The 23,643-nt window shown below is 41.0% G+C and overlaps 1 protein-coding gene across 1 annotated transcript; it reads left to right on the top strand.

Moving 5' to 3' along the window:
* The first annotated feature begins 370 nt into the window (after positions 1-370).
* On the top strand, positions 371-22,766 carry FAM221A (family with sequence similarity 221 member A). Its single transcript, XM_028526107.2, has 7 exons — positions 371-519; positions 2,889-3,062; positions 6,702-6,892; positions 9,275-9,481; positions 14,336-14,443; positions 18,975-19,057; positions 22,600-22,766. The coding sequence occupies exons 1-7, from the start codon at positions 455-457 to the stop codon at positions 22,666-22,668; spliced, it is 897 nt and encodes a 298-aa protein (XP_028381908.1). The 5' UTR covers positions 371-454; the 3' UTR covers positions 22,669-22,766.
* The last annotated feature ends 877 nt before the right edge of the window (positions 22,767-23,643 follow it).

Below are 23,643 nucleotides of genomic sequence, written 5' to 3'. Positions count from 1 at the left end.
AGACTGTCTCACTCTTGGTAATGCTTAAATTGTTCAGGCAGAGGCTGCCTGATTCCTTCGTTGTATAATAAGCAGTGTTCTGTGCGTCCAATGTATGAAAGGAATCTCACTCCCTCGTTGTTTGTCACTTCGCAAGGAGACCTGCTAAACCAGGGAGAGAGGTTGGCAAGGTTTGTGTGTGGATGGCCAGGAGGAGCATCCCCGTGTGGTGCGGGACCGCGTTTGCAGGTCGTGTGCGCCTCGCGCCCATTTGGGCGGCTGGGTGGTAGGCGCGCGCCCGAGCGGTAAGCGCGCGCCCTGCGCTGTCGCCGCAGTCTTCGGGTGGGCCAATCGGGAGGCCCGAGGGAGGGGGCGCGGCCTGTTGGGGCGGGGCCGGCCGGCTCCAGGAAAGTCCACCGCGCGCCCTGCGGGCTCAGACCGCGCAGCGCCGGAGCCTTTCGCTTCGTTGCGGGCCATGGAGCGGCTGACGTTGCCTCCCGGCGGCGCGGCGGCCGTGGATGACTACCTGGAGTACCGGAGGTGAGGCGGCAGCTCTGCGGAGCGGGGTCGCCCAGGGCAGCCCGGTCCCCGTTACAGGAGGAGCACCGGCGGCGCGGGCAGGGGTTGCCCGGTGCTCGTCCGCTGGGTCCCTGCAATCCGTTCTCCGGCTGTTGGGGGAGGCTTACCTTGATTTCGAGTTTCGTCTTTCTGCAACTAAACATTGTACTGATACGCCATACCGTACGAATAAGTCTCTTCCGAGTCTGTTTGCGAGGTCTCCCGCTCCGACCCCTTCCGAGAAGATTTAGTAACTAGGTTTATGCAGAGGTTCAGTTGTTTTTCCTAAACGGCCATTAAAGAATTAAACAGGGAATACTCGGGGCCCATAAAAGTGAGCAGACATTCAGTTTGCATGTTAGTGTAGCGGTAGGCTGAGTCGTGACCTTCCAGACGCGATCCCAATCCCAAAGACCTGGTTTTGGGAGAAAGACACCGACTGGTGGAGTTTCGGTGATTCTGGAGGTAGTCCTCTCCCGAAAGGAGAAACGCAGCTGCCCCTTTGGCCGCGACCAGATCCGGTGCACCTGCGACGCGTTTTCTTTCTTCGGTCTCCCAAGGAAGGTTTTTGACAGTTGGGAAACAGGGTGAGTGGGAATTACTGGAGAGGAACAGGCCGGAGGATGCATTGTTGGGGGCAAAGTGTTTATAAACGGGAAGCGACGTAATCACTGTTCCCTCTGGGAAATCTGAGCGAGAGGGGTCGTTTGCATAAAAGTGGCAGCAGCAAACCACCTATGGGTGTTAGGGCAAACGTGTTTTCTATCTGGCTGGACTCCCTTTGACTGTTTCTTGGCGTAGGTGGGTAACGCCTAGAAATGCCTGGGAATTCTGAGCCAGAAAAGTGAAGTTTGCAGAGCTTGGTGGGTCAGAGCTCATCCTGGGTTCAGGTGGGTCCAGGTAACCCAGGAGTCCTGTGCTCAAAACAGCTTCCACTCAGCCCTCACCCAGCGCAGAGCTGGCTCCTTTAGCCTCCAAGTCTCAGAGCTTTCCACTGGGACCATGTTGCTGGGCCCTGGCCTTGACTGATAACTTAGGTATTTAGACGTTTCGATATGTGGATTGTGGTCCTCCAGTTGTAGACTTTTGCCTGGTCAGAAAATGTTAGGGCCTGGTGGAAAATTATTTTTGCAAACATGAAGAACCTGGAGCAATTCTGTTTAAAAGTTACAGCCTGCTATTCAAAGTGTAGCAATCATGGACCAGCTGTGCAGCAGCATCTGGGAGCTTGTTAGAAATGCAAACTCTCAGGCCCACTCTAGATTATTAATTTTGAATCCACATTTGGACTAGATCACTTGAGAACCATGTAAATACAATACACTTTGAGCTGCACTCGCTTAGAACTTAGATATAAATGATCTCTTTCTTTGAAGACTTGATTTTAAGATCTTTTCAGTACCTGTTGGTATACTTCTTGGTAGCAAAGTGAAATGGCTGAAAAATTATCTCAGAATAAGATGCACCCCTATTATTTTTACTATTGTGTATCTAAATTATTTAAGGAAGAAGGCTGTGATGGCTTCATAGCTTCTGAATTGGTTTTATTTATCTACCTCAGCTAAAGGCTTGAAAGTATGGGAAAAAGTATGAATTGCACAAAAAATTATGTAGCATTCTGCAAACAACACTTTTCATGCCTTTTAAGGGGGATATATTCAAGGAGAAATTTCTTTAATTTTGAACAAATACTTTTAATTGTGGTTCCTTTTCCTTCACGGAGGTCAACTCTCAAGTTCCTAAGAAAATTAAGAAATATCAGTGGCTTATTTTTTACTCATAAAATTTGGAGGTCTTACTTCTGGAATTGAACAGTGATGCATCTGATGACTCAGTACCAGGTGTGTGGATTTGAGCTAGTCAGGTCCAAGGGTGGTTGTGGGTCCCACATTAAACTCCTGGCCAGGGTTTAGGGTCAGGTGTGGACATTAGTCATATTGTCTTCTGCACTGATTTTGGGGGGGAATGTTACTATTTTTAGAGGAGGAAAATGTTAGAATTTTTAGCAGTTTAGGTTCCAGCTTTCAATGAGAAGAATGAGCATGTTTGATTTAGAATCAAAGGAGAAATTGAGGTGAGTATGTGGCAATTCTCCTGTGGCAAACCTTAATCAGCAAAGTCAGATTTTATGACTTCTTTGACTTTCTTATTTATAATCCTCTTTTATATGGGCAGCAAAAGCTTCATTACCGTTGTGTGTGGTTTTGCTATTCACACAAACCTAAAGTAAAAGTTTAGGGCCATCACGGCCTTTCCTTTGACTATGTAAGTACGGTTTAATGTTAGAGCACAGTGTTTTTAACCTGGCAAGTAAATGATCAAGGCTTAAGAGAAGTATTTCTTCGCCGTAGAATTGTGGGTGAGGACGATGGCGGGAAACTGTTTACTCCCGAAGAATACGAAGAATACAAAAGAAAAGTTTTACCTCTGCGCCTGCAGAACAGATTGTTTGTGAGCTGGCGGTCGCCGACTGGAATAGACTGTAAACTTGTGGGCCCGGAGACGCTGTGTTTTTGTACCCACAGGTAAGATCTAAGTTCTCTGGTGATCAGAGCATGTAAAGCTGTAGCAGAGCATATCTTCCTTCTGTAAATAACATTACTCGGGTTGATTGAGAAATATTTAAAATAGGCCTTGATATTTTGCACTAGACATTATCCAAAATGTTTTTTTGCTATAGTTAAAACGCTCTATTATTTCCTATTAGAACTCATTACAGTCCGTTACCTTAGGTACCTCTTTATCACATTGGTTAAAAGGATATTGGTGCCCCCGAGGCTTTGCCAGGGTCTCTCTCAGTTGGGCTGGGAACACGGTGTGCCTCTCCCACCCCTGCACAGGGTGGTCAAGGACGGGTCGTCAGGCTGCAGAACTGCTTGAGTCGACCCACACTGACCAGGTTCTCAATCTACAGAAAGAAGCATTTCCCCTCAATTTTTCTAATCTTGCTTTATTCTTCAAGAAATATCTCAATACCTTTCTTAAAACAAACAATACTAAGCACACAGCTTTTTATTATGTACGACCCATTTCCAAGAAAAACACATGGAGCAAAGGAAATATATGAGGCCCCAATCCTTGTTTTTCATTCTTTTATTTTAAAAAAATACTGATTTGAGAGAGAGAAACATCGATTTGTTCTTCCACTTACTTATGCACTCACTGGTTGATTCTTGTCTGTGCCCTGACTGAAGATTGAATCTGCAATCTTGGTGCAGCCCGTCGAGGCTCTAACCCAGGGGTCCCCAACCTCTGGGCTGGCACAGGTTTGGGCCTGTTAGGAACCCCGCTGCATAGCAGGAGGTGAGCTTGAATGTAATGTATTTCAATCATCCGGAAACCATCCCCCACCACTCCTTGTCTTCCACAGAACCAGTCCCAGGTTCTAAAAAGGGTGGGGACCACTGCTCTAACCAGAGGAGCTACCGAGCCAGGAGGAGGCCCCAGTCTTTGGTGCCTGTTGCCTGTACCTGAGATTTGCATTTGGCAGTGTTTGTTGTTTTCTGCTTTAAATTTTACGACTATCATAGGTCACAGTTGTAAAGCTCAAAAGGACAAAGCTGTTCATGGAAAAGTCACTGAATCTATTGGTAACAACTTTAACTTTCTGTTCCAAAGCAACTGTGAAGGAGAACCGCCCTGTTGTGATAGTTTTCGGGGCTCTTTCGTGAGACACTCTTTGTATAGTTGCTATTTACAGACTTGCAGTTTGCCAAAGGTTGTTAGGCAGTTGCTAGGATGAGTAATGTTTTATATAGATTGACTTGAAGTTTATTTAGCAACTCCACCTAAAAACAACTGTGGAGGGAAGGAGAAAGAGTTACACTGTATTTTTCAGAATTCATTCACTGTTATCAGTGAATGAAAGATATCAGTGCAGCAGTTATACTGGCATCTGTCAGAATAAAGTGTTAGTTTCAATTTTTATTCTTGTACAAATTTAATGCCCGTCTCATATATATATATATATATATATATATATATATATATATATGTATGCTTATATAACGTGGAATTAACCTTTAAAAATGGGTCCAACTCAACTATGATGAGAAAATTCTTTAGTACTGGTCAGTCAGCGAACTCTCTGTTTACACAGTTTTTTTCCCCATGTTATAAAAGTGAAGCATTATAGCCCTGGCTGGCGTAGCTCAGTGGATTGAGTGTGGGCTGTGAACCAAAGCATTGCAGGTTCGATTCCCAGCCAGGGCCCATGCCTGGGTTGCAGGCCATGACCCCCAGCAACCGCACATTGATGTTTCTCTCTCTCTCTTTCTCCCTCCCTTCCCGCTCTAAAAAATAAATAAATAAAATTTTTAAAAAACCATAAAAAAAAGTGAAGCATTATTATCAGGAAAATGAGGATTATATAGAAAAGTAGAAAGAAGATGCACCACCCAAAGCTAGCTGCTGTTAATACATTATACCATATTCCTGTAATTTTTTATTTACAAAGTTTGTTTAGTTAAGTATGTGTGTATAAATATTGAACCCGTTCTTCATGGCAGGATCACAGAAACGTGTTTCTACATATGTGGTAGTAATCACGAGCAAGATCTCTCATACTGCCTGATCCTGAGTCAGTCCCTGCATGCTACCAGAGGCGTGAGAGTGTCTCGGGAGTGTCCCAGCTGGAGGGGCAGGGGAGGGAAAGGGCAGGCTGCAGTTCTGGCTCTTTCCCTTGCTTCAGCCAGCTCTGCTTTCATCCATTCTATTTTGTTTTTTTAAAGATTTTATTTATTTATTTTTAAAGAGAGGGGAAGGGAGGGAGCAAGAGAGGGAGCGAAACATCAGTGTGTGGTTGCCTCTTGCTCGCCCCCCACTGGGGAGCCCGGCCTGCAACCCAGGCATGTGCCCTGACTGGGAACTGAACCAGCTACCCTTTGGTTCTCAGGCCTGTGCTCAATCCACTGAGCTACACCAGCCAGGGCATATCCATTTTATATTGTATATTATGGTTCTGTAAAAGATTTTATTTGAAGAAATAGGTTTCACTGATAGAAAGTTGGAAAACCGTTGTCTTGGAATTTACTTAACCATTCCCTTGTTGTTAGTATGGGGTGTGTGTGTGTGTGTGTGTGTGTGTATATATATATAATATATATATATATTTTTTGGGGGGGGCAATTGTAAGTACTATTGCTGATACTATCTGTATGCACAAAGCTCTCTGTACATGGGATTATTTTCTTAGGGTACATTTTAAAAAGTAAACTGTCTGGGTTAAAGGATGGATGGATCTATTTAAGTTTCCTTAAAACATTAAATGGGATTGGTTCTTTTGTAACACTCTTGGCTGCATTGTGAATTGTGAGTAATTGTGAAAAAGCTTTGGCTCTCTTTGCTAAGTGAAAAATGGTATCTTGTTAGTTTAGCTTTTATTTTTCAGATTTAATATTGAGAATAATAAATTTAATAGTATTTTACTGAGTATCACCTTATGAGACGGAAGCGAATAGTCTATTTAAGAAAATTACTTAGTGTTTTAGAAGAGCTTTGGCTTTTAAAAATGTTGATAATTTATTTTGAACTTAAAAGTTAAAAATTAAATTATATTAAAATAACTTACATTAACATGTTTATTGAACTTATTTCTGTTTTAAATAGCAAACCTGTAGAAATAAATTTAAGGAGTGTACCTTAATAAAAATATATTTTTTAAAGATTTTAGAGAGAGAGAGAGAGAGAGAGAGAGAGAGAGAAACATCAATGTGCGGTTGCTGGGGGCCATGGCCTGCAACCCAGGCATGTGCCCTGGCTGGGAATTGAACTTGCGATGCTTTGGTTCGCAGCTCGAGCTCAATCCACTGAGCTATGCCAGCCAGGGATAAGAATTTTTATAAAGAGCTTATTTCATACTCTTAGGTTGTGCTTCCCTGTTAAAGAATCTGTAGTGGTATGTATTTTAAAAGGATTATATGATATTTCTTTGTATATTGCTGTAATAACTAAAAATAAAAGTCTAAGAGTAAAGATTTTCCCTGACCAAAACAACATAACTGCCAGAAATACTGCAGGTAGGGGAGTTTATTTTTACCTAACGAGAACAATGAAACAAAAATAAAATAAAAAAGAATCATTTTGCATTTAACAGAATAGGAATAGTAGTTTTCGGCATTACTGCATTGTGTTTTTATTTCTTCCCTTCTGTTTATTTTTTCCAGGTATAAACAACATAAAACTGACTTTGATACAATTCCACAGCAGCGCCCCATCAGTCTGCCTTGCCGAGTGGCCGGCTGCCGGTGCAGGGCCTACAGCTACGTGCCGCTGAACGGCACGCAGCCCATTCGCTGCAGGTGCAAGCACTTTGCGGACCAGCACAGCGCTGCGCCTGGCTTCACCTGCACTGCCTGTGAGCTACTTTATTACAAACACACCAACAGAATGCTTGTATTTCTTGATTAAATACTTAATGTATCTTTGTGTGAGTTTTATTCAGCTGTAGAGCCCATATAAAACAACTAAGAAGACACTGGTGGGTAGCTTACTCTAGAATTTTATTTTTGTGGTAAAATTCCAAGTTTTTTGTATGCTTTGCAGTCATAAATCCTCATCTCATGTAATTGAAATCAGTCAAGTAGATTTTAAGTAATCACTAGATGTGATTTGATTCAAATTTTTGAATAATGGGAGTTTTATCAACTAAATTCTTTTACAGGGTTTTAAAAAAGAAATTCTCACCTGGGGACATTTTCTCATTGCTTTTGGAGGGAGGAAGGGAGAGAAAGAAACATCGATGCAAGAGAGAGGCGTTGATTGGTTGCCTCCAAGTGCGCCTGGACTGGGCCAGGGACAACCCCTGTAACTGACCCGAAATCTGACCGCAGCCTTTTGGTTACTGGATGGTGCTCCAACCAACTGAGCCACACTGGCCAGGGCCTTTTACAGGTTTTTAAAGAGGATTTTATAAGTAGAAAAAAATTATAATTTGCTGGTAGGTTATTATGTTTGTTACTGCTTAAAACAGTGATTTTCAAACTTTTTCATTTCATGCATGCATTAATTAATTGCTAAAATTCTTTCTGATCAAAACAAATAGGTATACTTTTGCTTCATTCACACTGGTTGGCCATTTTTGTGTTGGCTGTCATCGTTTTTTAAATTTGATAATCCAAAGGAAAAAGAGGTCAGTGCCCCTGACTAAATAATTAGGTATTGCATGTTTTAAAAATTCTTGTGGCACACTAATGTACTGACTAGTCATGCTGGTTGAAAATCACTGGCTTAAAACACACTTGCAGTTGATGGGAAAAGCAAAATGTAGCATGATAATTTTCACCCTTGGTATGCAACAGCAGCCTTATCTCAATACCTGTTCCCAAATCCCAGTCCCCATCCCATATGCCTTTTCACTTGGTCATCCCTCTTAAAAACCCTTTGAAAATTTAATTAGAAAAAAAATACCTTTTGAAATAGGCTATTAGTCTAGTATTTATTTTCAGGAGATAGTTACTCCCGTTTTTTTATAGTAGCTTGAATTGAAATGTTATGATGAGATATTATAAAGCATTGTTAATGAGAGTGGTAGGAATAAATGTGTTTCATTGGCTAAGTATTGAAGTAGTTGGATAAAACTTATTTTGTGCCTTGGTTCCCATACATATTTATGAGAAGTATGAGTGTGTGAAGATTTTATTAATGGTGTATTCTGGCCTTCATTTCAATATGGCTTTTTTTTTTGTATCTAACAATTTTATTAAGATATAGTTCACATACCATACAACTCACAAATTTCTAGGGTACAGTTGAATAATTTTTAATATATTTACAGAGTTGTGCAACCATCACCACAGCACATTGTAGAACGTGTTTTTTACCTCAAAAAGAAACTCCATATCCATTAGCAGTCATTTCTTATTCCTCCTGCCCCCCCAGTCCCAGCCCTGTGCAACCAGTAATCTACCTTCTGTCTCTATGGATTTGCCACTCCATGTAAATGGACTCATAGACTATGTGGTCTGTTGTGACTATCTTTTGTAGCATAATGTTTTTATGATTCATCCATGCTGTAGCGTGTATCAGTACTTCTCTCCTTTTTATTGTTAAACAATACACCATTGCATCCTTTCTTTGTCTACGGGTTGGCCTTCCAATATGGCTTTTATGGAGAATTGATCCATAGGGAGGTTTCCACATTATCTCTTCACCTCGTCCTGGCCACTGGTTGTGCCCACCACCCCTGCTTTTAACTCAGCATTTGAGGAGAGAGCCTCCATTTCCTGGCTCTCCAGTATTCAGCCCACTTTCTTTCAGTCCTCATTGATTTTTTAAAAAAAACTTTTAAATTTACTGATTTTAGAGAGAGCGGAAGGGAGGGGCAGACAGAGGGAGGGAAACATCAGTGTGAGAGAGAAACATCACTTGCTTCTTGCACATTCCCCTATCAAGACCAAACCCACAAACCAGGCATGTGCCCTGAACAGGAATCAAACCTGTGACCTTTTGGTTTATGGGCTAATGCCCAACAACTGAGCCACATTGGCCAGGCCAGTCCTCATTGGTTTTTCCAATATCTTTTTCCCTGCTACTATTCATTACTGCTTTAGAATCTTCTAGAAATAAGAGCGTGGCTGGGAGGGAGTTCAAGGTCTGGAGGTAACAGTCACAGGGGTTAGAGGATAGCACGTGAGGGATCCAGGTTCAGGTGATTTTGGCCAAGCTGAGTGCTTTTAGGGAAGGTAGCTTTTAGTATCTATATTTAAAAACATTTAATTGCCTTTACACCTTGACTCAGGTTCGAAGTGTTCGGGATTCCATAGCTGCTTCACTTGTGCTTGTGGTCAGCCTGCATATGCCCATGACACAGTAGTGGAAACTAAGCAAGAAAGACTGGCTCAGGGGAAACCAGTGGGGCAAGATGTTCCTTACGCAGCAATGGGAGGACTGACTGGCTTCAGCTCCCTGGCGGAAGGCTACATGCGGCTGGATGACAGTGGGATCGGTAAGTGGTGACGCGGATATGTGAGCTCGTCGTAGTGTTTTCATGTGTGTTAACAGTCATGAAGCCTCGTGCTTGTTTCGCACTTTATATTCTTCATTTTTCCCCAGGAAACATTCTCTTATTTGATTTTTATTTTTTTAAAAAGGTTTAACTGCTGCTGTACTACAGGTGGTCATTACAGAAAATCTAGAAATCACAAGAGAAGAGATCAGTCCCTTCCCCAGTACTTGCACCCAATCCCAGTCCATAACCACACTGTGATAGCTGGATAATATTTCCTTTATTTGATATCACCCTACTATATGCAGTTTTTGCCATTATAATGACCTCATTTTGGAAACATAGGCTGTGTCCATGTGTTAATATGTACATGCATGCATATGCATGTAATCACATCTATAATGCATGTTCACGTGCATAGATAGATGTGTGTGTACACGTGTGTGTACACTTGTATGTACATGCACATCTGCTTGTGTATATAAGTTTTAAGCAATATAGGGAAAAGTTTAATGGGACATAAATCATTGAACGTAACTGTATTCTGAGTTAAGTGGGATTGGGGAGAAGAATATGGTTTCTATTAGATACTTTTGTGTGTGGATTTTTTTTGCAAGCATGTGTTTAAAAATTTTTTTCATTTCAAAAATTACATAAATATAAACGAATACTTTCTTATTATAAAAGGTTCAAACCATAGAAATAAAGTACATGGCCCCTTTGAACACTGTCTTTACTCTAGGTTCTTTCCCAGAGGGTGATTTGCTGTCTTTAATTGATAATAAACTTTTCTTTTTGGCATACACTTTTATATGTATTACTTTTATGTAATGATGTACTTTTATGTAATGTATTACTTACATGTTTATGTACATAAAACATATGTATATATGCTTACTTTTTTAACTTAGAAAAAATTTAGTGCTTTATTATTGTTATTTTTTCTTTTTTTTAAAGATTTTATTTATTTTTAGAGAGGGAAGGGAGTGTGGGGGAGAGAGGGAGAGAGAGAGAGAGAGAGAGAGAGAAACATCAATGTGCGGTTGCTGGGGGTTATGGCCTGCAACCCAGAAATGTACCCTGGCTGGGAATCAAACCTGGGACACTTTGGTTCCCAGCCCGCGCTCATCCACTGAGCTACGCCAGCCAGGGCTTGTTATTCTTTTTTCAAAAAACCTATTATGTCAGGACACAAGTCTACTCAATCCTTTTATAAAAATTTTTAAAAGAGATTTTATTTATTAATTTTAGAGAGAGGGGAAGGGAGGGAGAAAGGGAGAGAAACATCGAAGTGGGAGGAAAACATTGACAGGTTGCCTTTTGCATGTGCTTCAGCCAGGGATCCGCCCACAACCCAGGCCTGTGCCCTGACAGGGAATCACACCTATGACCCTTCATTCCATGGGATGATGCCCAACCGACTGAGCCACCGGGTCAGGGCTGTGTAATTCTTTTTAACCGCTCGCTGCACAGTGTTCCACGCTGTAGATATATCAGTTTATCTAAACCATTTCCTTGTTCCTTGTGTTTAGAGTGCTTTTATTATTGCTATTTTTTGCCTTTATAAACAATCCTCCCAAAAATATCCTTGAACTTGCTTCCTTGTATATCACATGAATTTGACTCCAAGGTAGATATAGAGAGGTAGAGTTTCGGGGTTGAAGTGTGTGCATGTGTGAAATTTTAATATATTCTGTCAAATTGCATTTTAAAAATGCTTTACTTGTTAACTCTTCCTCTAGTAATGTTTTAGTTTGCCTATTTCCTCACATTTATGCCAATCATTGATATCATTAAACATAATTTTTGCCAGCTTTATATGTGAAAATGTTATTGTTACAGTTTAATTTCCCTGCTTATTAGTGGGATGAGAATCTTCTCATATGTATTGGCCATTTCATTTTCTGTGCGTTGTCTGTTCATATAGTGTGTTCGTTTTTGTTTTTATCTTTTCTCATTGATTTATAAAAAATCTTACATATCGTTATTTTTTTTCCAATCTGTCATTTGTCTTTTACTAATTTCTTTTTTTTGCAGTTTTTAAATTTTGGAGGCAGGACTTCTCTGCTCCAATTTTATAAACATGTTCTTCATTTTACTTTAATATGTAATTATTTTGTGTTTATGGTTAGGCTTTTCAGACATCTGAAATTTATTTTTTGTGTAAGTGTAAGGTGTTGTATAACTTCAGTTTTTGTCCAAATTGATGGCCAGTTATCTTTCCCAAACAATTTGAAACTGTCATATTTTATCATACTTTCTATTTCGTTCCATTGGCTGATTTTTCTGTCCTGTGTCAATATTACCTATTTTGTTATTCTTTGTGGTATGTTTTGATATTTGGTATTCCTCCTGTTCGTGTTTTTTTTTCCCAAGATTGCATTGATATATATATATTCGTACTTCTCTTCTAACTAATTTTACAAGTAGCTTGTTAAATTTCATAAGTACATCCTTTTTCAATATTTATGGGTGCATGACTCTATTAAGTACTTGAAAAGGTTACAGAAAACTCAATTACCAATGGCAAAAAATAATGCACGCTAATGATGTCGATAAATGCAGGAGTTCCAACCTCTTAACTTCTGTTACCTCATATAATCCTCACAGCAACTCTAGCGGGTGCTACTATCAATCCTGTTTCACATATGAGGAAACTCAGCAGAGAGGTAAACGTCTTGTTCAGGGTTACTCAGCTCGCAAGTGGTAGGGTTGGGTTCAGCCCAGCTGTGCTGAGCGCCTTGCTCTGCCTCTTTGCCGACGATTTCTGTGCAGCTGCCACCTTGTTTTCATTACTACAGCTTCGTAACACATCGATATCTATGACTTCGTACTAGTATTTCAGTTTTCCTGACCTATTCTTACCTTTTCATTCGTTTAGAACTCTAGCATCATTTTTGAAAACATTGTATTATTACAAAAACATTCTTACTTTTGTTGATATCACATTGAATAATGTTGGAAGAACTGATATTTTAAAATATCGAGTCTCTTCATTTATTTGTCTTCTATGTAACGAAGTAAAATTCTCAAGTTATCTTCATAAAAGTCCAGCATGGTTCTTTATTCTGTCTATAGGTATTTCATCTTCTTCTTTAAAAAAAAGATTTTATTTATTTTTAGAGAGAGGGGAAGGGAAGGAGAAAGAGAGGGAGAGAAACATTAGTGTTGCCTCTTGCACACCCTCAACCAGGGACCTGGCCCGCAACCCAGGCATGTGCCCTGACTGGGAATTGAACCAGTGACCCTTTGGTTCATAGGCCTGCGCTCAATCCACTGAGCTACACCAGCCAGGTCATCTTCTTTTTATAGCTGCCATTCATGGACTCTTTTACTTCCTTTATATTCTCTAGCTGATTATTGTTTGTTTATAAAAAGGCAAATGTTTTATGCTGCTTTTTGTTACTAGCAGCATAAAGTGTACTTAATTATTACTTTACTTAATCTTAGAGCTTTAAATAAATGTTTAGTTGATTTTGCCAATAATGCTATTTTTGCCTCTTCTTTTCCAAATTTATGACTCTTCTTACTCTTGACTAACCAAAATGGCTGGTATTTTCAGAACAATGCTAAGCAATAGTGGTTGTAGCTGACATCTTTGCCTTTTTTGACTTCCAGTATTTTATCACTTAAGCATCCTTACAAGGAAAGAAAACCTGCCCCTTTTGGCCCTTGAGGAAAGGTGGGGTGAGGAAAGGTGAGAGTGAGGAGAGGAAACATTACTTTTGTCTTGACTTCAGATGTAGGGGAGCCTGAGGTAGAGGGACACCTGCTCTGTTAGCCTGGCAGTGCCCTGGACAGAGAGGACCCCTTGCTGGAATTTGGTTCCTTTACGTTGTGGAAGGATCCAGAATTCCCAGCTCTTAACTGAGCTGTGAGGTAGTGGGCTTGGCATGGTGTCTGTCATAGCAAGGGGCAAGGGTGACCCCAGAGCAGAGCTAGAGGGGGGTCCCCTGGGCCCTGGGGGATTCAGTGGAGGAAGTGGCAGGCATTGAGGCACCTGTACTCTAGTGAGAGTCGGTGTGAGGCTACGAGGCCCTACGAAGCTGAGAGACTAACTTACCACTTAGGGGAGCTTGAGCATTTGAGACTGTAGCGCACTCAGCAACCAGAGGACAGACAGCACAGGGACCTGGCTGGACTGAGCTCCCCTCCTAGGTTCCCACAGCGAGTGAGAAAGGGGGGAGAGCAGGGGGAGGGATCTGAAAGAAGGAGCAATTGCCTCACACTGTTTGCATTGTAAGAAAGGATGAACTTTTAAAACCCAGCAGGAGTCAAAGTTTATTTTCTTTCCCTCTTTGTGCAGGATGTGGGGGAGGTGGTGGTTTGTGAAGAAGATAGAGCACTTATAAATACATTTTCTCTGTGCTTCCTTCCTTTTAGTTCGAAAGTCAGTTATTTAGCAGTTGGTCTCTGGAGTTTGTAGTTGTGGGTGTTTCCTCATTTCAATGAAGGCCTCTTTAGTTTTCATACTTTGTTTTTCGTTCTTTTCCCAGTGAGGAATAGAGTAAATATACACTTATTCTGCCCTCTTAAACTAGAGTTTCTTTTATCAGAAATGTCTTGTTTTTGATAGTTTTATAACTATGTTAATGTTCTGTACTCTTTGCTGACACATTTGTGCATGTATATATTTTTTTCTGTGAAAAAGTCTCTGAGAAATACAAAAATACTTTTATCCATTTCCCGTCACTTTATATGACTGGGAAAAATCTAAATAAAACTTTCCTTTTTACTGAAAGAATTTTTCTAATGATTCCGATGAGTTTCTACTTTATTTCACATTTGAAATAACTTCTTTGTATCCTAACAAATAGAGATTTAACTTTCATTCTTCATGTATTTTATTACCAGGTGCACCTTCAGCCGAATTTTTAGACTCTCCAGGTACAGCCTTGGACCACCCATTTCTCAAAGCATTTCAAGCATCATCTAGTTCTTCTCCAGAAACACGAACAGATGGTAATGAAATGAGATGGGGAAATATGTTTGGGTGTAGAAAACAAGAATATAGATTGACTCATTGATGGCCCTTGTTTTTCCCAGTATTACCACAATTTGACTACCATCTTGTGAGTATTTTATATTGGCCAGGCAGTGAGAAACAGCAAGAAACCTTATTTTTTATTAGGAAAAATTGCTAAGTCTGAGAATTATGAGGATTCAGATAATACAATAGTATGAAGTTTTAAAACCTTATTTTAGCACGTTATTGCTTTGATGTCTGAATGAGAGCCCTTTAGTGGATTGGATGCCATGAGAGTCTTGAGGTTCTCCCAAAGAGGATGTAATCCAGTGATAATTATAGGTTAGCAAGGTTTTGTCATTTACTAATTATACACTTAAAATCAATGGTATTGCATTTCCTTTCTTGAAAGCAAGAATAAAAACATTGAAGAAGGAATTTGTATGGTTTATTAGATATTTAATATATTTTATTGATTATGCTATTACAGTTGTCCCATTACCCCCCTTCATTCCCCTCCGCTAGGCATACCCTCTCCCACCCACATTCACCCCTTTAGTTCATGTCCATGTGTTGTAAGTTCTTTAGCTTCTACATTTCCCATATTATTCTTGCCCTCCCCCTGTCTATTTTCTACCTACCATCTATGCTACTTATTCTCTGTACCTTTTCCCCCTCTCTCCTCCTCCCACTCACCTGTTGCTAACCCTCCATGTGATCTCCATTTCTGTGGTTCTGTTCCTGTTCTAGTTGTTTGCTTAGTCTGTTTTTGTTTTAGGTGTGGTTGTTAACAATTGTGAGTTTGATGTCATTTTACTATACATGTTTTTTATCTTCTTTTTCTTAGATAAGTCCCTTTAACATTTCATATAATAAGGGCTTGGTAATGATGAACTCCTTTAACTTGACCTTATCTGAGAAGCACTTTATCTGCCCTTCCATTCTAAATGAGAGCTTTGCTGGATAGAGCAATCTGGGATGTAGGTCCTTGCCTTTCATGACTTGGGATACTTCTTTCCAGCCCCTTCTTGCTTGTAAGGTCTCTTTTGAGAAATCAGCTGACAGTCTGTTGGGAACTCCTTTGTAAGTTACTGTCTCCTTATCTCTTGCTGCTTCTAGGATTCTCTCCTTCATTTTTACCTTGGCTAATGTAATTATGATGTGCCTTGGTGTGTTCCTTCTTGGGTCCAACTTCTTCGGAACTCTCTGAGCTTCCTGGACTTCCTGGAAGTCTATTTCCTTTGCCAGAATGGGGAAGTTCTCCTTTATTATTTGTTCAAATAAGTTTTTCACTTGTTGCTCTTCTTCTTCTCCTTCTGGTACCCCTATAATTCAGATGTTGGAACATTTAAAGATGTCCTGGAGGTTCCTAAGCTTCTCCTCATTTTTTTGAATTCTTATTTCTTAATTCTTTTCTGGTTGTATGTTTTTTTCTTTCTTCTGGTTCACTCCATTGATGTGAGACCCAGCTTTCATTCCATCACTATTGGTTCTGTGTGCATTTTTCTTCATTTCACTTATTGTAGCCTTCATTTTTTCATCTAGTTTGCAACCAAATTCAACCAATTCTGTGAGCATCCTGATCACCAGTGCTTTGTGCATCTGATAGGCTGGCTATCTCTTGGTCGCTTAAAAGTATGGATTGTGGGGCTTTCAGTTCCGTTTGAGCCATCTTTCTCCCCGCCCCCCTTTGGTCTGTTCGCACCTGTTATGTGTAAGGGGTGGAGCCTTAGGTGTTCACCAAGGTGGGGCACCCCAGTCACTGGGTTATGACGCTGTATGTGGGGGTGGGGTCCAAGAGGGAACAATGGCACTTGCTCCACTCTCCGTGGGACCTCAGTCCCTTCTGCCGCTTCTCCCCAGCAAACTGGGCCCCTTTGGTGCCAATTCCCGTGCGGGTGGGCTTGTGCACCCCGTGGGACTTTCCAAGGACCTCTCCTGTGAGGCTGGGAGTCTCTCCCTGCACCTCAACCCCCACAGGTGTTTTCAGTCAGTGCCCCAAGGCTCTATTTCCCAGTGCTGGGATCCTGGGTTGCGCACAGTGCCTTGCTTCACAGTCGCCACCTCGCTGGGTCTGCTGTTTGCCACCCCTTGGCTGGGTCTGCCAGCTGCTACTTGCACGCTCAAGGTCCGCCCGCTGTGGTCTTGTGCACCAGGTCCCAATGTTCTTTGCTTTTCCGTTGCGACCCACACCTGGCTGCCTAACTCCGCCCCTCATACCGGTCTGGATGAATGTGTTATTTTAACTTCTTGGTTGTCCGACTTCCATACAGTTCAATTTTCTGTCAGTTCTGGTTGGTATTCTGTTTCTAAATTGTTGTCCCTATCTTGGTTGTACGAGGAGGCACAGTGTGTCTACCTATGCCTCCATCTTAGCCAGAAGTCCAGATATTTAATATTTAAAAATATTTTAAAACGAGAATTTCTTTTGATTTATTTGTATTTTCATACAACCTTTTCATGTCCCCTGCTTTCTCCACAAGAGATTTTTAGGGCTGCCACTGACAAAAACAACACTCAGTGAAATGTGACGAAATAGAGAAAGAAGACCAAAACCAAGAAAAGTGACGCAATTCTGTCCACGTTCCAGGTGGCTGTAATTGCGGCATGAGGCTTTAGTCGTGACTGAGTGTAGGGGCAGCCAGGGCACAAAGGAAGATGTGATCAGTTTAATACTGTTCATTATTAGAGACGAGGAAACATGAATTCCTCTGTGCTAACAAAAGTTACACCAGTGCTGGGTAACAGTTTTAGTTTTTATTTATTTCTTTATTAAAAAAGTCTTTATTGTATTTCCCATTTTCCCATTACTATTTAGTCCCCTTATACCCCCGACCCCCATAATCACCACACTGTTGTCCATGAGTCCTTCTTCCATTTTATCTTTTTGCCACACACACAAAGTGCTGGGGTTTTAGAGGTGCTTATACAGTGACCTTCAATGATGCAGCGGCCCGAGGCCCCCAGAAACTGTATTTCAGCAAATGCAGCTCATTTCTAATAGTCACCTTTGACGAAAGTGGTAATATGCCATGTTGCCAGATAAATGAAATTTTTCCATTGAAATGCAACTCGATGAAGGTGATCCTGCAAGAGGTCTTGCCCAGACGGTGGGTGCAACATGATTTAGGGACCAGCCCCCCGAGTGTTCAGGTGCATGGATAGATAGCACGTGCTCTAAGCAATTTTTCTTATTTCCCTCAACAAGGCTTCTGTTAGAGAGTTGACAGAGTTATATGATTTTTGTGTTGCTGGTTGAGGGTAAATTCATGTGTTTAAAAAAACAAGAACAGGTGTTCAGGTTGATCCTTTATTTTGGATATGAAGGGACCCAACCAGGACATTTACCTGAAATGAAGGTAAACTTTTCCATGGAACTAGGCTCTTGGTGTACCTGTAACTAAAACCAGATTTTCCTTCTGAGGCAATTTAAAATTTCTTTCAGCATGTAAACTAGTGCTTGCTTAGTATTTTTTTTGAAAGATTTTATTTACTTATTTTTTAGAGTGGGGAAGGGAGAGAGAAAGAGAGGGAGAGAATTATCAATGTGTGGTTGCCTCTTGCGTGCCTCCCACTGGGAACGTGGCTGACAACCCAGGCCTGTGCCCTTGACAGAGAATCGAACAGCTGGCCCTTTGATTCGCAGGCTGCCACTCAAACCACTGAGCCACACCAGCCAGGGCTAGTTTAAAAAAAATGAATACCATGGAAAATGGTTAAAATTATTTTAGTTTTGAAAAATTTCAAAGCAGGCAGAATCATCATGGTTGCCTACACAGCCTGTTCTTAGTCTGTTCAGGTGGCTATAACAAAATACCCCGGGCTGCATGGGTTACAATCCACAGAAATTTATTTCGCACAGTTCTGGGGCAGAGAAGTCTGAGACCAAGGCGCCGGCCGGGCTGTGTTCTAGAGAAGACAGACAGCCTTTCTTTCTGACTGCAGCCGAGCCGTCGCATTGTGTCTTCACGTGGTGGGGGGCTGCGGAGTCTCTGGGGGGTCTCCTCTATGAGAACACTAATTCCAGTCAGGAGGGCTCCCTCCTCATGACCTAAGTATCTCCCAAAGGCCCCACCCCCTAAGACAGTGGGCATTAGGATTTCAACATACGAACTTTTGCTGGGGGGACATTCAGACCATAGCACCTCTATAACTCCTTCTGTAATTATATTCTGTATTATCTGTTACTGTGGTACATGCATTGCCAGGTTAGCTATGAAGCGTAAGATGTGATTAAACAAAGCTAAGTGTGCTCTTCTATGAAATGGCTATGTTGTGCTATTTAGTATGAACCAGTTGAATATTTGCAGAATTTTTGCCAATGAAAATTACTTTTGTCTTATGATGCTCAGTTTTCAAAAAAAGAAATTAGGTGGTAGGATCACTTCTCCATTTATACCATTTCAGGTTTGAAAAATAAAAATATTATCACTAGGTACAAGGAAAGTTTTCTTTCATTTTTTATTTTAGGGAAATTTATGATTTTAGAAATGAATTACTTAGAATTTTATTTTTTCCCTCTATTAGTAGGTACAAGTAGTCAAGTGTCTTCTTTAAGGAGACCTGAAGAGGATGATATGGCTTTCTTTGAAAGACGATACCAGGAAAGGGTGAGTCTGTGGAGAGCTCTGCTCACATTAGGCATTTACTAGTAACAGAGACATTGTGGGATGATTATATATTGGTTGTGGATTGTCATTAAAAATAATTTGTGAAGTGTTTACTTACCGCTGGTGTTAGACCTTGGGGCTTATTTGTCATTATTCAGAGAGAAAGAGGACTAACAAATAATATGGTACCACACTGGCTAATTTATGGAGGTCATTAAGATTGACTAAATATACAAATACAATGGTCAGTAGTAACCCTCAGCAGATTTGTAAATGATACATATCTTGAATTCATAATACGGAGGGGTCCTTTTTAGAAACTTCTAGATATATTTACACCAAAGTTAAAATTACTCAATAGACTTTAAGGAACAGAACACTAACCATAAATGCATTTTAACGTTTTCTAGGGCTCAGCAACTGCGGCAATGAAGTGCCCCCAGGTTTCAGTAATGATAATGTTAGCAGGTCTCCACCACACTGTGTCTCCTTGGGGACGTGTCTAGTATTTTATTCTTCTTTGTATTTTCACCAGAACTAAGTGTAGTGCCTTGTACATAGTATGTCCTCAATAAATACTTATGGAAAAAATAAGCAGATATAATTGAGATTGCTGTCATACATGTTATTTCCTCACATTTGATGTGTTCCTCACATGTAGTGCTCATATTTGAGAGTTTTGTTTTTGTTTATAGCTGATGAAAGGGTGTTGGCTTAAAGAGGCATGGGGGACGTTATCCAGCACATTCCCCAAAGTGCTTTCTTTGGGATTCTTTTGTAGTTGGTTTCTGGGCATTTGTTATCTTTCCAAGTAGGTGATAAGTTCCACAAAAGAAAAGATACTCTTGTCACTTTTTGTTGTGTCCTCTGCAACTCGTGCACAAGAGCTCGTTGAGTCACTACAGGTTAGAAAAAGGAGACCATTGAATAAATTCACCATCTAAGAGCAGAGGAAGTGAGTCAGGGGCAGAGACTAGCTTGGTTTTTGTGATGAAGAATTTCGAAGTAGAGGGGAGAGTCCTCATGGGATTTAAGGCAGAGCTAGAAAGTGGAACTTTCTGCAGTGATAGGTTGTAGCCACGACTCTAAGTCTAAATTAAACAAATTAGGATTTATTTCCTCAGTCACACTAGCCACATCCAGGGGCTCAGGAGCCACGTGTGGGTAGTGGCTGCCTTACTGGACAGTGTAAGAGTGCTGTTTTGGAAAACTGGTCTAAGGGAAAGAGGTGGTGGTAGGATCTCTGGAAGCTGAGATGGTCAGAGTGAGAACAGAACAGGCTGTTTTTGCAGCATCGTTAAGGATAAACTTTTAATTAAATCAATCTCTGTTCTTAGAACACACATGGTCACAGCTGAATTTCAGTTTTTCTTCGCAGGCTTACAAGGGACAGGGTTCTAGAACTTCTCCCTCCCCTCCTCTGGAAGAACATGCCAATGGGATTTGCTTGTGGGAAGATAATGGAGGCAGTTCTTATCCGTGGCTGTTTCAGAGGATCCACCTGGCCCACCCAGACTGCTCATTATAACCAGGCCTAGAATTTATGGATTTACGGGATGTAGTTTATAATTCTCTGCCGTGTGTGATTTATGGATTTATGAGATACAGCTTACAAACTCTCTAGCCGGTGTGATTAACAGAGTATAAAAACTAAGACGCTCAGACCTGAACAACCGAGCTGACATGTACCATACGCATTGTTAGTCCTCTTCTGTTACCCCCAGGCCAGGGCGTGCACCGCTGAGGGAACAGGGGTGATTAGGAAATGGAGTCTGGTGGGCTCCGGGCCTTTACAACGCGATGTTTTGCTAGTACAGACATACCTGGGAGGGAGATGTTGTGGGCTTGGTTTTCCAGACCACCACAAGAAAGTGAGTATTGCAATAAAGCGAGCAGTAATCTTTTTGCTGCTGGAGGTCTTGCCTTCATTTTGTAAAAAATGCAAGACCTGTGACGTGCAATAAAGCCAGGTGTGCCTGTATTTCAGATGAGCAAACTCTTCCCTGATTTTTGTTTGTTCAGCATCTTTGAACTTTTTTGATGTTGCTGTAAGTTTAACACTTGGTCCTAAATGAGAGGGGAAAGGAGACTAGCATTTGTTTAGTGTTTATTGAGTATGTTAATCTTTATAGACATGATCTTATTTACACCTTTAGAACAACCTTGGGATATACCTATTACTATGACTTTTTTTATACACATGAGAAAATTGTTGATTAAATAACTTGCCTCAGATAGTTAATAAATGATAGAGGTAGGGTTGAAATACTGTTCTCTCTGACTCCAGTGCCCATAATCTTTGCCCTTGAATAGGGTGTGCTTTGGGGGTCCCTCTGCCGACCTGTTGACTGATAAAATATGCAAGAGTGATATGAGTGAATGATTTCTTTTTTTATTTTAAGAAGATTTTATTTATTTACTTTTAGAGAGAAGGGATGGGGAGGGAGGGAGAAAGAGAGGGAGAGAAACGTCAGTGTGTAGTGACCTCTCATGTGACCCTTACTGGGGACCTGGCCTGCAACCCAGGCATATGCCCTGACTGGGAATCGAACCAGTGATCCTTTGACCAGGAATTGAACTGGCAACCCTTTGGTTTGCAGGCCAGCACTCAGTCCACTGAGCCACACCAGCCAGGACAAATGTATGATTTCTAAACGAGGTTCTCAATCAACTCAAAGAGGAGAGAGAAGAAAAAATGGGGATGAGACAGAGATGAGAGTCATACAATTTTATAATTAGGAAGTTATTTATAATTTGATGGAATTAGTGGGGCTTTACCAGGGCCCTTCTGCTTTCTTGATATTATTCCTGTCCCCTTGGAGGGTAGGAGGTCCTGCCTCCACCTTCCATGCCCCACGTTTTCTGTGCCTTTCTCTTGTGGGATGAGGCAGTACTGCTGCCTCTGGGAAGTGGTGTGTGCGGGCGTGAGCAGTAATGAGTGAGAGGCAGGCGGGCTTATGTCTTCTGTTTGTATTTCTCTTGCTGCTCCCCCTGCCCCCCCAGCGCCCCACATGGAAAGAAGGGTTATGTGTTTCTAAAAGATCAAAAGGCTGCTGCTTAGGGTATGCAACTTTCTTTGCTGCAGTTACAGTGGAGGACACACTTCAGGACGGTAACTATGGAAACCAGAATTATAGGAAACTGCCCTTACAGCAGTCACATTCCAGAGATAAACCGGCTGGTTTAGGCGGATTCTGTAGCCCTGTAAGTGAATGCACTTAGGCTGATGTAAGGTTAGGTATTTCAGCTTTAAAAAAAATTAGTGGCAGTTAAAATTATTTTTATTCACTTTCTCCAAAGATTCATTATATGTTATTTTTATGAAAATGCTTCTGTAAAGTTGAATTCAAACCATAGTATAAGAATGCAATTAGGTTCCTTTAACCCTCAGATTTTGGCTTTAGTATTTAGCAGCTTAACAGCTGCTAAGTAACTGTGAAGTGGTATGGTAAATAAAATGTGAATTCAGATGAGGTATGTGCAACCTTTTTTTCTTTAGACTATTTTACAGTCGATTACATCAATATATTTTAAATTTACAGATAAAAATGGAAAAGGCTGCTAAGCATGCAGGAAAAGCACCATTGCCATCAAACACAAAACCTACGTGAAGACTATTGAAGAAATTACAGCCATCATCCAAATATATCTTTCTAGTGTTTCTTTAAACATAATAGTATAGTGTATATTCTCTCAAATTATTTACTTCTTTAGTGTACAAAAATGTCTTTTTGGATGTTTCCTTAATTTAAATGGGATATACCTTATATTGTATAAAAATTCATGATTTACTACTTTGTATATACTTTTTTATCTCTCCTAACAAATAAGGTTATTTCCATATTAGTCAAAAGTACGGTAAATATCTTTGGTCTATCATAATTTAACTTTTCCCAAGCTATTTAAAAAATTAAAAATGTTATTGATGTTTGTGAATAAATATATAAGGGCTGCTGTTTCATTCAAAAAAGTAAGTTAAAATCCTTAATTTTTTTATATTTTAAACTTTGTAATGTTGATTTGTTTTTAAATAAAAAACTATTTTAAAATTACATGATTATTTTCTCATGGTGCCTGCGGGTTTTTAAGGTGTTTTGTTAACTGCCTCGCGTGTAGCTGTATCAGCACTCCTGGTGTGCCACTGCCGATCCTCTCGGCCCTGCCTCGCCCTCCAGTTCTGCTGTGAGATACTCCACGCAGGCGCCTGGCAGCTTCATGCGGAAGCATTCGACGACTCCTTGTATTGGGCCTGTGTCATTAATGTCCAGAGATCCTCTGACATTGTGGCTTGGGATGCCCACTGGAACCCCTCCGCATCATACATGAATAAAAGAAGTGGGGGCGTTAGTGACCTTGGGACCACCCTTGACTAATGGGAGGTGGAAGCCAATATACTCCCCCTTCTCTCTCCTGGGAAGACAATTCTGAGATGCCTTTCACAGATTTCCTCAGTCACCCCAAATAGTGGCCAACTTCATCATCTGTCCTTATTGTAGCTTTCTCTTTTACCTTTTCCCACTCCTCGATTCCCTCCCTTTGGTTCTGTGGGGGAGAGACCGCTCCATGGTGTGACCGCTGCTGGCCCA

Source organism: Phyllostomus discolor, chromosome 10 (assembly GCF_004126475.2).
Source record: "Phyllostomus discolor isolate MPI-MPIP mPhyDis1 chromosome 10, mPhyDis1.pri.v3, whole genome shotgun sequence".
NCBI lineage: Eukaryota > Metazoa > Chordata > Mammalia > Chiroptera > Phyllostomidae > Phyllostomus > Phyllostomus discolor.
This window is presented reverse-complemented; position numbering and strand designations above follow the sequence as displayed.

What these genes read in the sequence shown, in the direction of transcription:
- FAM221A (XM_028526107.2), top strand. Translation starts at nt 455, where the DNA reads ATGGAGCGGCTGACGTTGCCTCCCGGCGGCGCGGCGGCCGTGGATGAC. An exon ending in CTGTGTTTTTGTACCCACAG is followed by an intron (nt 3,063 to 6,701) that starts GTAAGATCTAAG and finishes TATTTTTTCCAG; the next exon opens with GTATAAACAACATAAAACTG. An exon ending in GCTGGATGACAGTGGGATCG is followed by an intron (nt 9,482 to 14,335) that starts GTAAGTGGTGAC and finishes TTTTATTACCAG; the next exon opens with GTGCACCTTCAGCCGAATTT.